Raw genomic sequence first — 18,661 nt, 5'->3', positions numbered from 1 at the left:
CATTACCAAACTGTACTCCCACAGCCTACTACAACACATATTTTAACATAACTTCTGCTTTTATCTTATGAGTAACGTAATTACATTTCTTTGCACTTGTTTTGTTAAACATATTAATCTGGTAAATGCAAACATCTTAAACATACCACAATTTTTGTATCCCAGATATTTTAAAGAGTCTTTTTTAAAACACCCCGGAGCTTCAAAAACTCAGTGTCTGAGCTTCCCCTGCCCCCCTCCCCCCAGAAGCCCTAGCTCTGCTCAGCGGAAAGAGGAGGGTGTCCCCTGCCCCATCAGCCAGGTCGGTGCCATCAGCGCGCCGGGACAGAGAACCATTAACTACACCGCGAGGCTGCACTGGCTTTCTCTTCTAAGCCGCACTATTCCCTCGGCGCCCGCTTCAGGTTGTACGCGCTTGTCCTTTCCCCTCTCCAGATCGCAGGCTCTTTATCGAATCATAAAGTGAGCTCCGGAGACTTGAAGCAAACCGCTCAAGGTCGCCTGGGCAGCGGGCAGCTGTGCGGGGGGCTGGAGCCCAGGTCTCGTTCAGCCCGTGTTTTCAGGCACGCTATTCCGGGGATGTCCGGCTCAGACTCCCCGCCCTCCGCAGCCCGCCCTGCCTCTGCGGCGCCGCCCGGAAACCGGGAGAAGGGCATGTGCGGTTGCTAATTCCCTAAAGTGGGCTCGTTCTCACTGACCTTACACAGCATGACGTTTTCAAAATGACGTTGATAGCGGAGAACTTCAGGGACGAAGCTCTGACGTTTTTCTATTTGCTGGATCGAAGAACTCTGGCCCCTTTGTGTCCCCCAAAGGGGACGTGCCCCCACGTCTGTCCATCTTTTAGTCACTGCCGACCAGCTTGGTCAAACACGAAGAGGTTGGCCGCAGGCAGTGTTGGGATGGGGATGTGAGGGGGCAGACATGGCCCTGCATTGCTGGTGCGTGGAAGTCCATACGCCCTGTTTTGGAGGGAAACTTAACAATTTTTTTTATAAGGACTTCCTCTGCATCCCGAACCCTACTTCTAGCTTTCTGCTCTAGAGAAACGCTCACTTCACCAGAGGCATGTGGGAGAGTGCTGGCCACGGTTGGAAACAACCCGAATGCCTGGCAACAGGGCAGGGGCCCCATGAGCGCTGGGAGGCGCCCTTTCTTTGGGACGCTGGGAAGCAGTTTGACAAAATGAGACGGACTCATACACACCGACCCGCAAAGGTCTCTACGCTGTGCTGTTTAGTGACAAGAAGCCAGCTGCTTGGGTGGATATAATTTGTGATATAATATGTGTCACTACAGGGAGGACCAGAAGGCCACCACGTCTAAGCGTGGGGCCTCCTGTAGTTGGCAGTGACTGTGGGTCAGACTTTTTTGGAATGTGGGCACATCGTGGTTTGTGGAAGCACGTCCCACACGGACGCACACTGGGAGTTCCCAGTGTTCCCGTTGCAGAGAGGCTGCGATCCGTGTCCTCACACAGGTGCCACTAGGCACGTGTGCAGGTAGATCTGCGAGACCAGCTCCCGGGAACAGGGTCGCTGGGGCAGAGGGCAGCCGTGCTGGCAACTCCATAGATGCCACAGAGTGCCCCTTGTCAGTGCCATTCCATTTTGCACTCCATCAGTGACATGGGAACGTGCCCTTAAAAGCCTCGAGGTAAAACTCATGTGGTATAACATTGACTGCATTAGGTGCATAATTCAGCGGCATTCAGCACCTTCACGGCGGGGTGTGAGGCAGAGACGCTGGGTCTGTGGTGTTCCACAGAGGCTTGCAGGGAGGGTGCGTCTGTGTGCTCCTTGACAAGGGTGCGCTCCCCAGTCCGGCAGCGCCGCATCCGGACCCAGGGGTGGCCCCTCAGCAGGCATGTGACCTCAGGGAAGTGACCTAGTCACGGGAGGCTCAGCTCCCACGTCTCTGAGAGGGAGGAAGAAAACCTGCCCTGGGCCCAAGGCGCTGATTAGAGGCGCTGCAGCCGGAAGAGCAGCTGCAGTTCACTGCAGCGGGTGCTGGTTCCTCTCTCACAATGCAGCAGGGAGGCAATGCATTCATAGGCTTTGGCCTCAACAGCACCAGTTCAAGTCCCACCTCCCCCTTTCTCTGTGCACCCTTAGGCAAGGGCCTCCATGTCTTGGAGCCTCAGCTTCAACACGTCAAATGGGGATAGAGGGTGTGGTGAGGACCCAGTAGGGGAACGCACTCGAAGGACTCGAAACCGTGCTGGTGATGCAGTACTGGATTGTGAATTCAGGGCTGTTGCCAGCCCCCGATGCAACAGCCCTGAATTCACAATCAGCCCCCTAGATACCCCATGACCGCTGAGGCTGAAATGCCCGCTTCTCTCCACTTTCCGCCCCAGGGCCATTGGTGCCAACCCCCTGCACTGTGACTGCCACCTCCGCTGGCTGTCCAGCTGGGTGAAGACCGGCTACAAGGAGCCAGGCATTGCCCGCTGCGCTGGGCCCCCAGACATGGAGGGCAAGCTGCTCCTCACCACGCCTGCCAAGAAGTTTGAATGCCAAGGTGAGCCGAGGAGCAGAGGAAGGGGTGGCGGGTACCGGGTTGCATCGCCACCTCCCAATGCCGGCGGCCCACTGGACTGCTCACCCTGGCTGGACCTTGCAGATGTGTCTGTGACAGCCAGCTGGGCAGGGGGTCAGGTGGCAGAACTGAGGCACCTGCAGCTCGCTAGCATGACTGCCTTCTAGTCCTGACATAACAATGAACAGGAAAAAAAAAACAAGCAGAAAATTCTCAGGCTATAAGGGCTTTAATCCCTCCCTGGGGTTATGTCAGGAAAGTAAAAATAGCAACAGCATTTCTGGACGCTTCAAGCACTCAGGCCTCCCTTTGGCTGGAGCTGTGCTCAGCAATTAGCTTAAACCCCTGAGCAGCTGGACCCAGGGCCACTCTCCTGACATTTGTGGGAAAATGGGGGCCGGAGGCTCCTCTGGCTTTGCTCTGAAGAAGCCTCACCCTGGGCGTCTGTAAATGCTCGGTCTGGGATTGACTGCCTGCCTGCCGCCCAGGCCTCAGGAGCCCTGCCGAGCAGAGGGAGGCCGCTGAGCGGCTGCCCCAGGGCCGGCTTTGTGTTGGGGGACGGCTGGGGGAGCACACCAAAGGCCGTGGGCCACGGCCCCTGCCCTCTGCAAGCTCACAGAGCACCGTGGGAAGTGAAACTGACAGCCACAGGTTAATGAGGAGGCGCAGGCCACTCTGCATGCAGGATGCTGTCACACGGGTAACAGTGCTGAGGGCCCGATCTGGGGCTCTGCTCTCAGCTGTTGGGAGCAGGACGATTTGTGTTGGAACATTTGCTCAGGATTTATTTAATTGGGTGGTGTTGGTACCAGTGAAATCCCGCCCCCCCCACACTTTTTATTGAAATGGAACACGCATAACAGGACAGGACACAGATCGGAAGTGAACGGCCACAAATCTCCACAAACTGGGCCCACACAGGGGACCAGCACCCAGACCAGAGGCAGAACCCCACCTGTTCCTGGGAAGGCCTCTCGCACTTCCTTCCAGGGATTTTGGAAAGTGTTTCTGTTCCCGTTCATGCTTACGCCTTTGAGCGAGCAGAGCGGATGCTTCCCCGCTCCCAGAGGGGGTCTGTCTAAGTGGAGACTGAGTCAGCTGCTGCTCTCGCCGTTGACTCGTGTGGGTCCCGCTGCCCCTCTTAGGAGGGGCCCCGGGAGCCTGGCTGCCAGCTCCTCGTCCATCTCCAAGTTCAGGGCAGGGTGACCATGGGGTCCTGAGGGGCCAGAGAGGGTCACCCATGTAGCTGGAGAGGTGACAGGAAAAGGCTCCTTCCTGCTTTGACCTTGAGAGAAACAACTTAAAGGCATTTGGCCCTTTTCCTCCTAACTGTGGCCTCCTCACAGCTGTGTGTGGTGGTCTCTCCTGAGGTGGCCACCCTTGTTATCCTGTGAGCAGGTGACAGGGCTGGGGGTGGTTGCCTCAGGAGGGTGTGAGCAGACCCAGGAAAGGACCCAACCTCAGTAGAAGTGACTCTGGCACTCTCATGCTGATGGCTGTGCCCCGACCTCCACGAAGCATCCAGCACCGGCCCATGAAGTGCTTTTTGTGGATGGGCTCTTTCAGTCCTCACAGCCCTGTGGGGCAGGGGCTGAGATACGGCATGGGGCAGGGGCTGCTTACCCCCACCCTCCCTGCACTAACACCTGCCCTCCCCACCACTTTGTCTCAGGTGCCCCCACTCTGGCTGTCCAGGCCAAGTGTGATCCCTGCTTGTCCAGCCCGTGCCGGAACCAGGGCAGCTGCCACAATGATCCCCTTGAAGCGTACAGGTGTACCTGCCCCGGCGGCTACAAGGTGAGTGGAGGCTGAGGCGGCGGAGGGCTGCCCCCTGTGCCGCGCAGGCAGGGCTGGGTCTGTCTTGCTCCCCACTCTGCCCGGGTGCCCCCAGAATGGCTCCTGCTCCTGAGCTGGCGCCGGAGCGGACGAAAGCATGAGTGATCTCAGGGATAGGCAGGCCGGGCTGCCGGGGGGCTGGCTGTCTCTGCTGGCTTTCCCTAGCCCCTGGGTCCCCACCGCTGACTTTCTCCCCAGGGCCGAGACTGTGAGGTGTCCCTGGACAGCTGTGCCAGTGGCCCCTGTGAAAACGGTGGGACCTGCCACGCCCAGGAGGGCGAGGGTGCCGGCTTCATGTGAGTTGCCTGCAGGGGCTGGATCCTGGTGGGCGGGGTGCTGATGGGGCCCAGCACCCAAGCTTTGGTGCCCCCCTCCTCCAGATGGAGTGGCCAGCACCCCCACCCCAAGGCCGTGTGCTCTGGGAGGAGATAGAGGGTGGGCTCAGGGGGAGCCAATTCTCACTGGGAACTGCCCGTGCCTACCAGGCCGGCCGCGCCAGAGGCAGTGACCGCACGGCAGTCGGAGTCACAGCCGGCAGTCGGGGGCGGGCGCTGGGAACCCAGCTGCCTGGTCTTGCTCCCGCTCTAGGCCTCTCTTGGCTCCTGCCAGGTGCCAGAGCGGTCTTTTGATGGCACCGAGAATCCGTGGCCAAGGGCATATGCAGTGGCAGTGCCAAGGGGCAGTTTGGGGCATTTTCAACCCCTATGGTCTCTGCGAACCCAAGGTGTCTAATAGCTGAAGTCAAGCATCTGCTTGTAGCACCACTGCTGCCCGAAGGCAGCGCCCTCAGCCTCCCCCTCCCAGTTGAGCCCCCACCCCAGACCCTGAGACAGGAGGAGACAGGAGGCCCGAGGAGAGGTGGAGCTAGGCCCGGGTACGCCCTCCGGAACCTTCCCCCCCAAAACCGCCCCTGCGGTCATCTCCTGGTTCCACACAGGCCAGCGGCATCCCAGCCTCTCCCGGGGCTGACATCACAGGCAAGCACCCCCCACACTGACCTGCTTCCCCCAGGACCCCTCACCGAACACCCCAATTCCCAGAGCTCTCCTGGGCCCAGAGGTTTTCTGAAGAACACTGTGTATTTAGCTGCTGAAGGTACATGGCTGGCCGAGCAAACTGGCTCTGCGTCTGCTGGCAGAAATAGCCACACCTGTCTCCGCGAACCCAAACTGCCAGGTGTAAAGAGAGAAACAATAAATAGTTTCTCAGCTCATTGTTGCCTTGGCAACGGTGCCCTTCCCATGGGCTCCGCCCTCCTTTGGGCGCCAGCTCCTCACAGCCAGCCCCTCCTCCTTCCCTGGACTCCTGAGAGGGGTCCCTGGAGAGGGGTCTCAGGAGTTCCCTGGCCTCCTGCGGAGAGTGGAGGGGCTCAGAGGACACCCCAGACACTCCCCCCAGGCTCAGAGGGGTGCAGCTGGGGGTACAGATTGGAGGCCACTGGGTGGGCTCTGTAGATAGAAAGGGGTGCCTCCCTGAGTTACTCCTCAACCCTGAGGCTCACGAGGGCCTTTTGAGGCAAAGCGGACCCCCTCAGCCTGCTTAAAACCCACCCGTTTTATGTCCGCCCCCCCTTGTCAGTGGCCTTCAAGCCCCTTTGCTCACACCTCCCCACCCCCGCACCAAGTTTTAAAACTACATATGTCCTCACACATTCTTGGGGTGCCTGCTAAAATTTTTCATTGTAAGTTTAGTTTTTTGTTTCAAAGGAGGCCATTTTCAGGATATTGTAAATATTCACATTTAAAAATAAAACTGACACTCTCAGTGTTCTCCAGTGGAATCCTAATAGCACAGCAATTTGATACCATTAAAAAAATTACACAAATAAGCTGCTCTTCTGCAGTTTAACTGTTTACCTCATTCTTTTTTCCTTTAGAAGCGTATTTTTATTTTACTCTCCATGCCTCCTCCCACGTTCCTTCCCATGTCATCTGTTTTTATGCTAGAGGGTCATTTCTGGAGCGGCCTGTCATATTTCTCCGCCACCAACACGGGTACATTAGTGTAAACTTAAAGTTTTCATTATTTCTTGTGACCATAAGCCTCTGTTTAAAAGTCCCTTTTGCACTGAGTTATCATTACAATGATCAATAATAAACAATTGGGCAAAACAACATGGCTGTATTACACAGTTTGATCGATAGTTATTACACTTTGAAGTGGGGTTTTATTCCTCGCGTGTCTTAATGAGAGGGAGCCCTGTGTGCGCACACACGCACTCGCCTCGCGTGTGTATGGCTGGAGGTGCTGAGCGCGTTTTCCGCAAACACAAACGGGAGAACAGGAGCAGTTTTACCGTAGCCGTGTCAGGCAAGTCTGCAGAGTCCCTCGGAGTCTACCTGCCAAACCCCCACAGCGATCTGTCATCAGAAATTATTTTTAGGGCTCTATCAGCGGACAGGTCCATGAGGTCTTCCTCCAGCTACTTTTCACACACGGAACGGGAAGCCTCGGGACTTGCAAAAGCCACTCGTTCACTCGCTTTTGAAATATCGATATTCCTAGTTGTCCCTTTATGCGGAGCCCAGGGGTCGTAGGCCCCTGCCGGGCAGCTGCACGTGCCTCTGTGGGGGGGCGGGGGCAGGTCAGCGCAGGGAAGGGTCCCTGCAGAACTGGAAGATCTGGAAATTACCTTCTCAGACCTCTCTGACCCACATGCCCCCCGAAAACCCCAGATGCCCCAGGGAAAAGTGTACCTGGTTGGAAGGCCACTGATTTCCGGGGCTCCCCACGGCCTGCTCCAGCCCCATTCTGCCGCGTCCCTGGGGCCTGTGCTCCTGCAGACCTGAACTGTTTGTACGAGCAGGACCTCCCCCGGAGGACTGAACGTAGGGTCTTCTCTGGGCTGTACGCGTGCCTCTGGCCCCACTGCCTTCCCTGCCGTTCCTGCACTCCCCTGTCAGGGTCCTTAATTTATTGTCTCCTCCGAGAAGCCTGCCCTGACCACTCCCTCCTAGAGGAGCTAGGTGTCCTCTGCCCCTTCATTTGGGGCAGCCCTTCATGTGGCACCCCTAGCCTCAGTGCCGCACTGTCCCCATTCCCTCTGCCTCTCCCCAGTTGTCTGTCCCCTCATCACCCTGCCCCTGGACTGTGAGTCCCGCGAGTGCAGGGCTGGTCTGTCCGCCTCTAATGCCCAGCATGCAGTGAAGGCCCAGCCTGGAGTAGGGACCAAAATTCTGGGATGATGATGCTGACCAGCGGCCCCAGGCTGCCACTCTGGCCACGGGTCTACGTGCCTCTCCCTCCTCCCCGGCCCCACAGGTGCTCCTGTCCGGCTGGCTTCGAAGGACCCACCTGCGGGGTGAACACCGACGACTGTGTGGCGCACACGTGTGCCAATGGGGGCATCTGTGTGGACGGTGTGGGCAACTACACGTGCCGGTGCCCTGTGCAGTACTCGGGTACGTGGGGTGTGCGTGTCTGTGGGGAGCTGAGGGCCAGCATGCATGGCCCGAGCCCCATGCCCACGGGCAGCAGGGTGGGGGCCCTGCCTCAGTGTCTGCGGGAGGTTTGGCAGAGCACAGGGGCAGCCTCTCTCCCGTCTCTCCCTCCTCCTTTCCCCAGGAAGGGCCTGTGAGCAGCTTGTAGACTTCTGCTCCCCAGAGCTGAACCCGTGTCAGCACAAGGCCCAGTGCGTGGGCACCCCGGATGGGCCCAGGTCAGTGTTGCCCATCTCCAGGGCCAGGGAAGGGCAAGGGTTGCCAAGGTGCCTCCCTGTCACCTCGCCTGTCAAGCAGGCTCGGTCTCAGCCATGCAGGGGTCCCGTGAGTCAGTGTGGGGTGTGGTTACGGGGACAGCTTTGCTGCCAGCACGACCCTGAAGGGATGGCTGCACCGCTCTGAGCCTCAGCTTTCTCATCTGCAAACTGGACGCACCAGAAGCTTCCTCCTGGGGTGGCTGTGAGGCTCGGATGGGCAGATGCGTGGGAAGCACTTAGCGCCGCATCTGACATCTGATAAATGCTCCGTAAATAGCTCTTATCATTCCAGACTCACAAATCCTCACCCCAGTTACAAAATCCAAGAAACTCTGCAAACCAAAAGCTAGTCTGATAGTAAAGTCGGGTCTGGCCTGAGTGCATTTGGTAAGACAGGCTGACTGTCACATGACACGGGGCTACTTACAGTCCCCCTCCATCCGCGTGGTGGGAGTGGACGCTGATCTCACTGCAGAACTGTGGACATGTGGAGCTGAGGGGCTGCCCTAGACCCCCGGCCTGGTACGTAATATAGCATTGTAAGCACTCACTACCTTTCCAAGATCTGAACATTCTCAATTCCACAACCTACCTGGCCTCAGGAGTTTTGGAAAAGGGGTCCTTGACTATAGTCACCATTGCTGTTACTGGCACATATGGAGAGCTCTGTCACCTGAAGACTGCGTGTGAGGTGAAGGTCATGGGTTTTTAAGACGTTGCTCCCACCTGCAGTTTCGCAAACACAGTGTGCCTGAGTGGGGTTGGCGGAGTGCGCCCTCTATCGGTAGGCCGAAATGGGTTTTCAGGTGAGCGGTGAGGCTCAGAGTGGGCAGGGAAGGTGGAGGCTGGCCTGGGTCCGGCACTGGCAGAGGGCTGGGCACTAGCCCTGCTGTGGCCAGGAGGCTAGGGAAGGGGGGCTGGGGGAGCCCCATGAATCAGGGCCTCGTGCTGGACAGCAGCTGGGCAGGCCCGGAAGGGGCAGCAGTCTGGCCCTGGGGGTGCTCAGTGGTGGGTCTGGGTCCCCCAACTCCTGCTGCCTCTAGGTGTTCACCCTCCCAACCCAGAGCCCCCAACCCACACGTGCTCTCTTCTGCCCCATAAAAAGGTCCCAGGACAGGCAGGGGCATCTTTATATCCAGGGCTCTGTTTATAGCTCTGACACACAGAGAACCCGCAGGCCCCTGGCTGACTGCCTGCCCCCTTGCCCGCCTCCAGGTGTGAGTGCCCACCAGGCTACGCAGGCGACAACTGCAGTGAGAACCTGGATGACTGCGGGGCTCACCGCTGCCAGAACGGGGCCCAGTGCGTCGACGAAGTGAACGGCTACTCCTGCCTCTGCGCGGAGGGCTACAGGTGAGGGCCCTGGGCACGCCACAGGGGGCTGACTCGTCCTGGCCACCAGCCTGGGAGCTGGTGGGGGCCCCCAGACGTGGTTGGGGTGGCGAGTAAGGGTGAGGCCTGGCTGTGGAGTCCTGGGGTTGAAGCCTGGCTGTGTCCGCACAGCTGTGTGGCCCTGGGAAAGTCAACGAACCACCCAGAACGCAGGCGGAGGCCCCAACCACTTCAGTGGAGGGAGTGGGAGGTGCGTAGGGATTAGTGGGCAGAGCCCCATCACAGATGCTCTTGAAACCTCTGAGGCCGCACCCTGCCCTGAAGGTTGTTGACCTTTAGGTCTTGGCTCCTCTGGGAGGCTGGGAGGGGAAGGCGCCTGCCCTCCTCCGGCTGCCCACCTCCCAAGATCTGCTGGGGTGCTCTTTTTTTAAACAGTTTTAATGAGATATAATCCACATGCCATACAATTCACCTGGCTGAAATGTACAATTTGATGGCTTTTGGTGTAGTCCCAGAGCTGTGCCTTCACTACCACAGTTTCCGAACATCTTCTTTACTCCCGAGAGAACCTCAGCACCTCCCAGCTGTCACCCCAACCCCCTCCATCCCGGTGCTGGGCAACCACTGATCTACCAGCACCTGGGTGTGTAGATCTGCGAATTCCGGATGTTTCGTGTAAACGGAAGTGTGCAGTCTGTGGTCCTTTGTGACCGGCTTCCACTTAGCATCCTGTGTGTGTGTCACCGTGTCTCCATCATGTTGCCACGTGCTAGCAGGCATCAGTTTCTTTCCTTCTTATGGCTGAGTGACAGCCCCTCACACGAAGACACCACACTGGGTCATCCCTTCATCTACTGATGGGCATCTGGATCGTTCCCACGTTCTGGCTGTTGTGGGCCCGGACGCTACAGATGGTTGTAGCTGGGATCCGAGCTACCTGTTGGTGGCGATGGCCCCCCTTTATTTCTTCACTTCAGTAATCTGAGTCTTTCCCCTCTTTTGCTTGTGTTTTAAGTCTCACTTTTCTGTGACGTGAGGTGAGAGCAGTGAGTGACCTGTGAACTCTAAGGTGCGCACGACCACCTGGCCTGTTGCTAAAAGCAGGCTGAGCAGGTTTTCCGTTTCTGCCCAGTGCCCGGGGGGCATCGGTGCTGCTGGTCCAGGGACCGTCCTTGTTTCTCACCACCCTCTGGCTCTTAGTTTTCTCGGGGAAAATGTTCGTTAGGAGCATCTTCTGTCACCTTAAGGATCCAGTTTCCCAAAATGTTTAGTGAGTTTCCCTCCAGGATGGGACGGGGGGGTGGGCGGGGAGGAAGGTGACCCCTTGCCCCGTGCCCTGCCCTGTCTGACCTGCGTCCTTCCCCTCTCAGTGGGAAGCTCTGTGAGGTGCCTCCCCAGCCACCTGCCCCCAGGGGCCCCTGCGAGGGGATGGAGTGCCAGAACGGGGCCAGCTGCGTGGACCAGGGCAGCCAGGCCGTGTGCCAGTGCCTCCCGGGCTTTGGCGGCCCCGAGTGTGAGAAGCTGCTCAGCGTCAACTTCGTGGATCGGGACACCTATCTGCAGTTCACTGACCTGCAGAACTGGCCGCGGGCCAACATCACGCTCCAGGTGCGTGCCCAGGGCGCCGGTCGCAGAGGGGAGTCAGACAGTGGGGGACCCTGGCCTTAGGTCAGAGCATCAAGACTCCTCCCTACCCAGGACAGTGGGGAGGCGCCGTGTTGGTCAAAAGCCTCTGGGGTGGGTGTCAGCCTCTCAGTCTGAACCAGTTTAAGCACAACTGGAAAGGCTATCGAGTCACAAAACCAATCTCTCAGAAGAGCTGGGGGAGGTGGTCTGTTGGGTGACTGGATCCAGGAAACCACACTTAGCAGGGTCCTCTCCCGCCGTCTCTTGTCCAACCACTCCTTGGCTTCAGCTTCCAATGCTACAAGTAGGTTTCTTACACATGGCTGGCGCTCAGCCAGGGTTACCTCTGAGCTTACACATCTTTAACCAAGAGTGCTTGCAGCCCCTCCTCCAATCGTGGGTCGCCCCTCTGCTCCCCCCGCCAGCCTGCGCTGCTGCTGCTGCTGCAGGGGATGGGGTTGCAGGGGAAGTGCCATTGCCCATCAGGTCTCCACGGCAGAGGACAACGGGATCCTGCTGTACAACGGGGACAATGACCACATTGCAGTGGAGCTGTATCAGGGCCATGTCCGTGTCAGCTACGACCCTGGCAGCTACCCCAGCTCTGCCATCTACAGGTAGGGCTTCCTCACGCCCACCAGTCTCTCTCGGGGGTCTCCTGGGCCCAAAGCAGCTCATTATTGGGACCACCGGAACCTGGGCTGCCCAAGTGGAAGGGGCATTTGAACCATCGAGTGCAGCCCAACTTGGGTCTGAGGCTGAGTCCTGGGCAGCGGTCTCATCCTTCTGCATCCCTCCACCACTTTGCAGGGGCTCCTGAGTGGGGAGGGGGAGGCGGGTGGGGCTGGAAATCCCTGGCCCAGACCTCTCGGCTTTCCCCAGAGGGGCAGGAGAGTTGGCCACAGGGCACTGGGTGGCCACAGTCTCTTCCCTGAGAGATGGGGTCCCCTGGGAAGCAGCTGCTGGACCAGCGGCCTTTCTGGGGAAGTGTCCAGGTGGGAATGGGCCCACTGAAGCTCATCCTCTGGGGGGGGGCACCCCATCTTCTTCCAGTGCTGAGACGATCAATGACGGGCAGTTCCACACTGTTGAGTTGGTCACCTTTGACCAGATGGTGAATCTCTCCATTGATGGCGGGAGTCCCATGACCATGGACAACTTTGGCAAACACTACACACTGAACAGCGAGGCCCCCCTTTACGTGGGAGGTGAGGACCTGCTCTGCCCCGGGCCTCTCCGTCGGGTGATGCTCTCCTGCCTGAGAGCTGGTGCCTGGGGCTCTGGACTGGGGAGGGGGAGTCGTTCCGGGTGGTAGGGGCGGGTCCTAGTGAATGGCCAAGCTGCTGGTGGGTTGCTCTCGCCTGCCAGCAGCCAGGCTGCTGTCCACTGAGCCCAGACTTACAGGGTTAAGTGCCTGAGCTGGCACCGAGGGCTGGCCTGGGAGGTGAGATGAGTGGCTAGCTAGCTGGGATTTTCCCCGTTGTCTTCTGCACGGTGGGCATCTTTCCTTTTGGCTTTGGGCTGGAAGGGGCTTGCCAATACTTCAGGGTCCATTCCCAGTCTCGGGGTTCCCAGAGGCCTGGAGCCACTGCAGGGTGCCCGGGCACTGAGACCCTGCATTAGCTGGGGACTGCCCAGCTGGCCTTATAGGTGTTGTGGCTAAATGGCCCTGTCCATGACCTGTGGGCATTTCCAGGTCCAGACGAGCAGGTTCCCGGATGCAGCCAGGCCGTCTCCGTGCTGTGGAGGGCCTGGCCCAGGCGTTGGGCGGGTGTGAGGGTGGAGAACCTGGGCTTTCACCCCAGCTCTGCTTTGGGCAAGTCACTGAGCACTGAGCATCCGATGGAGTTTAGCAACTCCTACATCCGAGGGTTGCTGCGAAGTGGGGACCCCAAAAGCAGGTCACAAGGTACCATATACCTCAGTTCTAGGCCCCAGTCCTCTGCTGCTCCTGGGGTCTGTGGGAGGTAAAAGCAAGAGGTTCCAGGGGGGAGGAAGGAGCCCTGGGTGAGGGGACCTAGACTTGGGCACCCAGAGTCTCACTTGTCAGCTGGCTGCTGCCAGGCCTGGCACCCCGGGCTCTGATCACAGGGAAAGCGGCTTTTCCATTTCTTCTGGGGAAGGAGCCTGGACCCTCCAAGGCGGCAGGGACCTTGGCCCAGGGTGGCAGAGACAGGGCAGGGGCCAAAGGCAAGAGGGGACACTGTGGAGATGCCCAGCAGACCTCAGAGGTAGGTGCGGGGCTCCGTCCAAGCCTGACTCCGCTCAGCTCTGCCCCCTCCTGGCCGCCCCAGGGATGCCGGTGGACGTGAACTCGGCCGCCTTCCGCCTGTGGCAGATGCTCAATGGCAGCAGCTTCCACGGGTGCATCCGAAACCTGTACATCAACAACGAGCTGCAGGACTTCACCAAGACGCGGATGAAGCCGGGCGTGGTGCCCGGCTGCGAGCCCTGCCGGAAGCTGTACTGCCTGCACGGCATCTGCCAGCCCGACGCCAGCCCAGGGCCCGTGTGCCACTGCGAGGCTGGCTGGGGGGGCCTGCACTGCGACCAGCCGGCTGACGGCCCCTGTCATGGCCACAAGTGAGCCGCCGACCCCTGCCTCCCTGCGGGTTCCTTCCCCTTCCTTGGAGGTTCCCGTTCCCTGTGGTGAGGAAAGACAGCACTTCTAAATCCCCAATTGGAACACGTGGCCTAACACAGGGTTTTTTTTTTATTCTGGTCTTCAATTCCCATTGTCAGGGAAGTCCCTAGGGACAGACACAGACACCGTTTGCTCTGTGTTTCAATCTTGCAAACAGGATCACCGCCCATGATGCCAAGGACGGAGGTGTGGTGTCCCGGGTGGGCCTTGGATTGGCTCTGGCCTGTCCTCACTGCGTTTTTCCTCTGTCCCCTCCAGGTGTGTCCACGGGAAGTGCGTGCCCCTGGATGCTCTTTCCTACAGCTGCCAGTGCCAGGATGGGTACTCAGGGGCCCTGTGCAACCAGGCCAGGGCGCCCGCAGACCCGTGTGGGGGCCTGCGGTGCCTGCATGGCCACTGCCAGGCCCTGGCCACCAAGGGGGCACACTGCGTGTGTGACCCTGGCTTTTCGGGCGAGCTTTGTGAGCAAGGTCAGGGGCCCCCCTCCTGATGTGCCCTCTCCAGGGTCCCTCCCCACCACTGGCTTTAGCAACTTGATCTTTTCTTCCTCCCAACCTCAGCAACCCCCCTGTGCCCCTTCCCTGCTCTGCACCTTAGGCTGCTATTGGGCTTTACTGCCCCCCACCCTTTGGGCTCCGAGTCTCACCCCAGACAGGGTCCCATCTCTCCCTGGCCCAGCTTTTCCTGCAGCCCCCTTATCTGGGGTAAGTGCCCATTTGGGCTGCGGTCTCTCCTTACAGAAGAGATTTTATTGGGGTAACAGCTCCTGCCCACACCTCTGCATGTTGGCCCCGTCACCTTGGGACTGGGAACAGCAGGAAGTCTAAGGGCTGGAGACAGCCTCCCTGGTCTGCGGGACCGAGATGCTTCTGCTGGAATGGAGAGTGCTGCGGGGGGTGGAGGGGGGGGCGGGAGTCTGGAGAAATCCAGAACTCAGGCACCTTAGGGTCCCCTAGGCCGCACCCTCCCAGCACAAGTTCCTTCTCTAACACTGTTGCCTGCCAGGCCTGCGGCCTTCTTGCACTCACTCCCCGGGCAACGGGAGCCCGCCTGGGCCTGGCAGCCCAGTCTGTGCTGGGGGCCCCGGCAGTGAGGAAGTGCTTCCTCCCCACTGACCGCACTATGGGCCCCTGGGGGGAGGCCGTGCATGCGCACGTTGGGCAGGGAGGATGCTGGGGACGAGGTGGGCTCTGAGAGCTAGAGGACCTCTGGGGGTGCCCCCCTCCCCTTCTCCTCTCTCCTCCTCCTCCTGCTGCCCCCCAGTGGGCAGCACCCGCCCACAGTTGTGCCCTGAGGCTTTCTCTTGGTGTCTGTCCCATCCAGGGTCCGAGTGCCGGGGGGACCCTGTCCGGGACTTTCACCAGGTCCAGAGGGGCTATGCCATCTGCCAGACCACGCGCCCGCTGTCGTGGGTGGAGTGCCGGGGCTCGTGCCCGGGCCGGGGCTGCTGCCGGGGCCTGCGGCCGAAGCGGAGGAAGTTCACCTTTGAGTGCAGCGATGGGACCTCCTTTGCTGAGGAGGTGGAGAAGCCCACCAAGTGTGGCTGTGCCCTCTGTGCATAGCGCCCAGTGCCGACGGGGAGGGGGAGGGCCGGCAAGAAGCATGGCCACCAGGAGACCCAGGCCATGACCAAGGTGGCTCCTGGGTGGCTGGACCCTCCTGGGTGGGCTGGGTCCCACTTCTCAGGGGCCAGGCAGCTTTTCTCCAGCCGACCTCAAGCAGCCGGGGGCCGAGTGGGTGGGCGAGGCGCGGCTGCAGACCGCCCTCTCCAGAAGTGCCTTGCACAGATAGGCGCTCAACAGATTTTTGTTAAATGAACGTGTGCATGCGGTCAGGCCAAGAAGTGCAGAACAGTGACACTCCCTCCTTGTCTGCTACCTGGGTCTGAGGAAGGGACCGGCTTCATCCCAAACCAGCCTTTCCCTCGAGTGTGTGGCCCACACTGGCCCCAGAATCCCTTAACCCCTGCAGATAACCTCAAAGGACTCTCAGCCTCCCACCCTGGCTCTGTGCGCCTTCTGCTACACAGGTTCTGCGGGCAGCCCGCCAGGTGTGGAGGGGAAGGGCCCCTCCTGCTGGCCAGAGAGGGACTGACCCTTACCTCTGGACTGATTGGCAGGCAGAGCACCCTCAGGACCGAGGCTGGAGGTGGAGGTGGGTCTTAGGACCAAACCTCTGAACCCTGAAGTTCTGAGATGACCATTGTAGCTCCAAGGAGGGGACTCACGTGGAGGAAATGGTCACTTGGAATGCAGGACCCACTCCACCAGAAATGACAGGGGGTTGTTGGTTTCAGCAGTATCAACACCATCACTTCCAGACACTAGCCACCAAAGGGGCATTGGTCCTGAGCTTGCTCAGCTGCGCGGGGCCTGCCCCCGAGGAGATGGGGTTCAGAGCCCCTCACGCTGCAGACCAGCAGGGAACTGTGGTCTGGGCACCAGGAAACCTCCGAGGGCTCTGTTGCTCTGCAGAGTTCTTCCCCGTGGACCTCGGTCTCCTCAGCTCGCACACAGGGAGGTGGGACGACTAGAGCAATGGAGGCCCTCCCACTGTGGCCCCAGGAGGGCGGCCGCAGGAATTAGAAATCCATCTTCATTAATCACATCAATGAGTATTCATGTGCCTGACCGGGGCTGGGTACTGTGGGTGTTCTGCCCTCGTGGACACATGCCAACCAATCACAGTGCATCACAGGGTGACCAGGGTGCCCCGGGAAGAAAGCCAGGCCAGACAAGGGCTCCAACTATAGGCATAGCCACGGCCTCGGCTGGAGCGGTGCCCCACAGGCTGTTTGCAAGGAAGGACTTGGTGTTCGAAGTGTCACTGAATACCAGACCGTGTGGCTAGATACTTCAATCCCGTGCAGAATGAAAATGTAGAAAGATTACCTTTGAGCCTAAATAGCGAGTTGGCTGGAAGACAGGTCACACCCTCCTGTCTCAGGTGTCTCCCTGGACAGTGTACTCCTGGGGAGTGCTGGTGGGCCAGGGCGGTGAGCCCACCTTTTCTAGGCTCCTTCCAGCTGCAGCCAGAAGGCAGGGTAGGGGGAGTGAATGGATGGGGTTGGGGTGGTGTGTGCCTGTGTCCTCAGCCGCTGTGGCAGGGCGGGGACGGGGGCGGGGGGTGAGGGCCTTGCTGCTGAGTAGTAGAGGGCAGTGTGACTCTGGGTGCCTGGCATGTTCCATGACCTTGGTCTCAGGCCGGAGGGTGTGAGTCCCGGGACCCCTGTAATGGAAAGAGGATCCTGTTCTGCCCAGTTGGGGAGGATCTGTCCCTCACCAGGCACTGGGCTCTAGTTCCTTGTAGCCCTGAGCAAGGCCATGGTGCCCCTGCCCCCTGTGGCCAGCAGCGTGGGCCTCGCTGCAGAGCATCCCTCTTACCTAGATTTCCTGAGCCCCTGAGGGACTCCGGAGAACAGCCAGTACCAGGCTGCACAGGCAGGAAAGCTGAAGTGTAGCTAGTTTGTCCCTTGGAACAGGGGTGTTCTTGAACCCACCTGTCCTGAGGAATGGACCCTCCCCTGGCCACTGCCACCTCCTGCTGCCTTGGAGAAGCAGTTTTCCTGGGCGCGAGGGGACCTGGACAGGCAGAAGTTTCTTTGCAGAAAGCAGGACACCTGCAGACAGGTGATGGCTGCCAGGATCCATGCAGCCCCAGTGCGACAGGCTGGGGAGGGCAGGTGGGGGGCACCCCGTGAGCTCGCTGCTGGCCCCTCCACAATGCCCATTGCCCCAGCCCAGCTCCACACTCATCCCTGGTGGAGCCGCAAGATCGGGAGCCAGCACGAGGGTGAGGGCAGCAAGGAGCTGAGAGAGCCTTGCGCCCTAGGACCAAATTTTCCTCAAGTTAGCCACCCACCTGCAAGTTAAGGGCCCCGATCCCACTCATCTGGCTGTTCACACTGGGGCCCTCTGAGTCCCGGAAGGCTACCATGATGTCATCTGTCTGAGAAGTCATCTCCACACCTTGCCATCCCCTTGGTGAAGACCTTTAGTTCCCTTTGACGTCGCCATGGGCTGTTTCCATTCAATACGCACCGAAGAGACGCAAGCAGGCGAGTCCCAAGGACGCTGCCGCTCTGGTGGCTCCGCGGAGGACAGCGGCCCGGGCCCCCCGCGGAGGGGTCTGGCGGTGGAACATGCCAGATGGACTCATCTCCTCCCCGCCTGCTGTTAGCCTAACCACGAAAGTATCTCTTTATACAGAATACTTAACAGATTCTAATATATATTTGTATTTCATTTTGTTATAGTATTTTTATATGTTAAAGTCAACACCCAGTGTCTCGTTTGATTTGCAGATGCTCCGTAGCTGTGACATTCTGTTTGGGGGTTTCTGTAGCCTTGTTTGGGTCACTCTTTTACAGAGACTGGTTTAGAACAGGCCCAGGAGGGAGCCACACCTGCCCTTTGCTAGACGTGTTGTTTTAGAACATGTTGAATATTGTCTGTTGTCTTCCACATGAACATGACATTGATCCACTCAGGCTCTGCCTTGCTGATCTCTTTGTCTGCACCGAGGGTGAGCGGGGCTGCTGGCAGGCCCCCGGACAGGACCGGAGGCTTCTGGGCTGCCCCCACACCAGCCCGTCCACGGTGGCTCCCACATGCTGCACATGTAGGACGGCTGCCCTCGGCGCGCTCTGGTCCTCCTGAAGTGGCTCAGGAGGGCCGCTGCTCCTGCAGACGGAAGGGCAAGTCCGGGGGCGGGCAGCCGGCCGTCGCTCCCTGGGATGCCAGTGTGGGGGCGGAGCCTGGCTCCGGGTGGGGGTGGCGCATGGAGATCCCCTCCGTTCCCTTCCCGGGCCCGCTGCCACGCCCACATTTTGTAAGTTTGTGTACAGAGCCACAGCCTTCCCTCACCGGAAGGTTTCGGGGCGTCAGGGCAACCGAGGAGAGAGCTGTGTGGCTTCTCAGACCGCCTCGTAAGGTTAGCCTGCTTGCCGCCCGGACAGCGGCTCTTAGGGGTCAGTGGAGGAAGGA

General features: G+C 59.4%; 1 protein-coding gene across 1 annotated transcript in view; it reads left to right on the top strand.

Moving 5' to 3' along the window:
* SLIT1 (slit guidance ligand 1) overlaps nucleotides 1–18,165 on the top strand; it is a 149,626-nt gene extending 131,461 nt beyond the window's left edge. The window contains exons 26-37 of the mRNA XM_028511690.2: nucleotides 2,360–2,523; nucleotides 4,214–4,338; nucleotides 4,576–4,673; nucleotides 7,639–7,778; nucleotides 7,942–8,035; nucleotides 9,290–9,427; nucleotides 10,777–11,014; nucleotides 11,519–11,649; nucleotides 12,086–12,240; nucleotides 13,327–13,615; nucleotides 13,935–14,146; nucleotides 15,000–18,165. Coding sequence (XP_028367491.1) covers nucleotides 2,360–2,523; nucleotides 4,214–4,338; nucleotides 4,576–4,673; nucleotides 7,639–7,778; nucleotides 7,942–8,035; nucleotides 9,290–9,427; nucleotides 10,777–11,014; nucleotides 11,519–11,649; nucleotides 12,086–12,240; nucleotides 13,327–13,615; nucleotides 13,935–14,146; nucleotides 15,000–15,238 — 2,023 coding nt within the window. The 3' untranslated portion in view covers nucleotides 15,239–18,165. The remainder of the gene's footprint in view (nucleotides 1–2,359; nucleotides 2,524–4,213; nucleotides 4,339–4,575; nucleotides 4,674–7,638; nucleotides 7,779–7,941; nucleotides 8,036–9,289; nucleotides 9,428–10,776; nucleotides 11,015–11,518; nucleotides 11,650–12,085; nucleotides 12,241–13,326; nucleotides 13,616–13,934; nucleotides 14,147–14,999) is intronic.
* Nucleotides 18,166–18,661: the final 496 nt, after the last annotated feature.

Source organism: Phyllostomus discolor, chromosome 5 (genome assembly GCF_004126475.2).
Source record: "Phyllostomus discolor isolate MPI-MPIP mPhyDis1 chromosome 5, mPhyDis1.pri.v3, whole genome shotgun sequence".
NCBI lineage: Eukaryota > Metazoa > Chordata > Mammalia > Chiroptera > Phyllostomidae > Phyllostomus > Phyllostomus discolor.
This window is presented reverse-complemented; position numbering and strand designations above follow the sequence as displayed.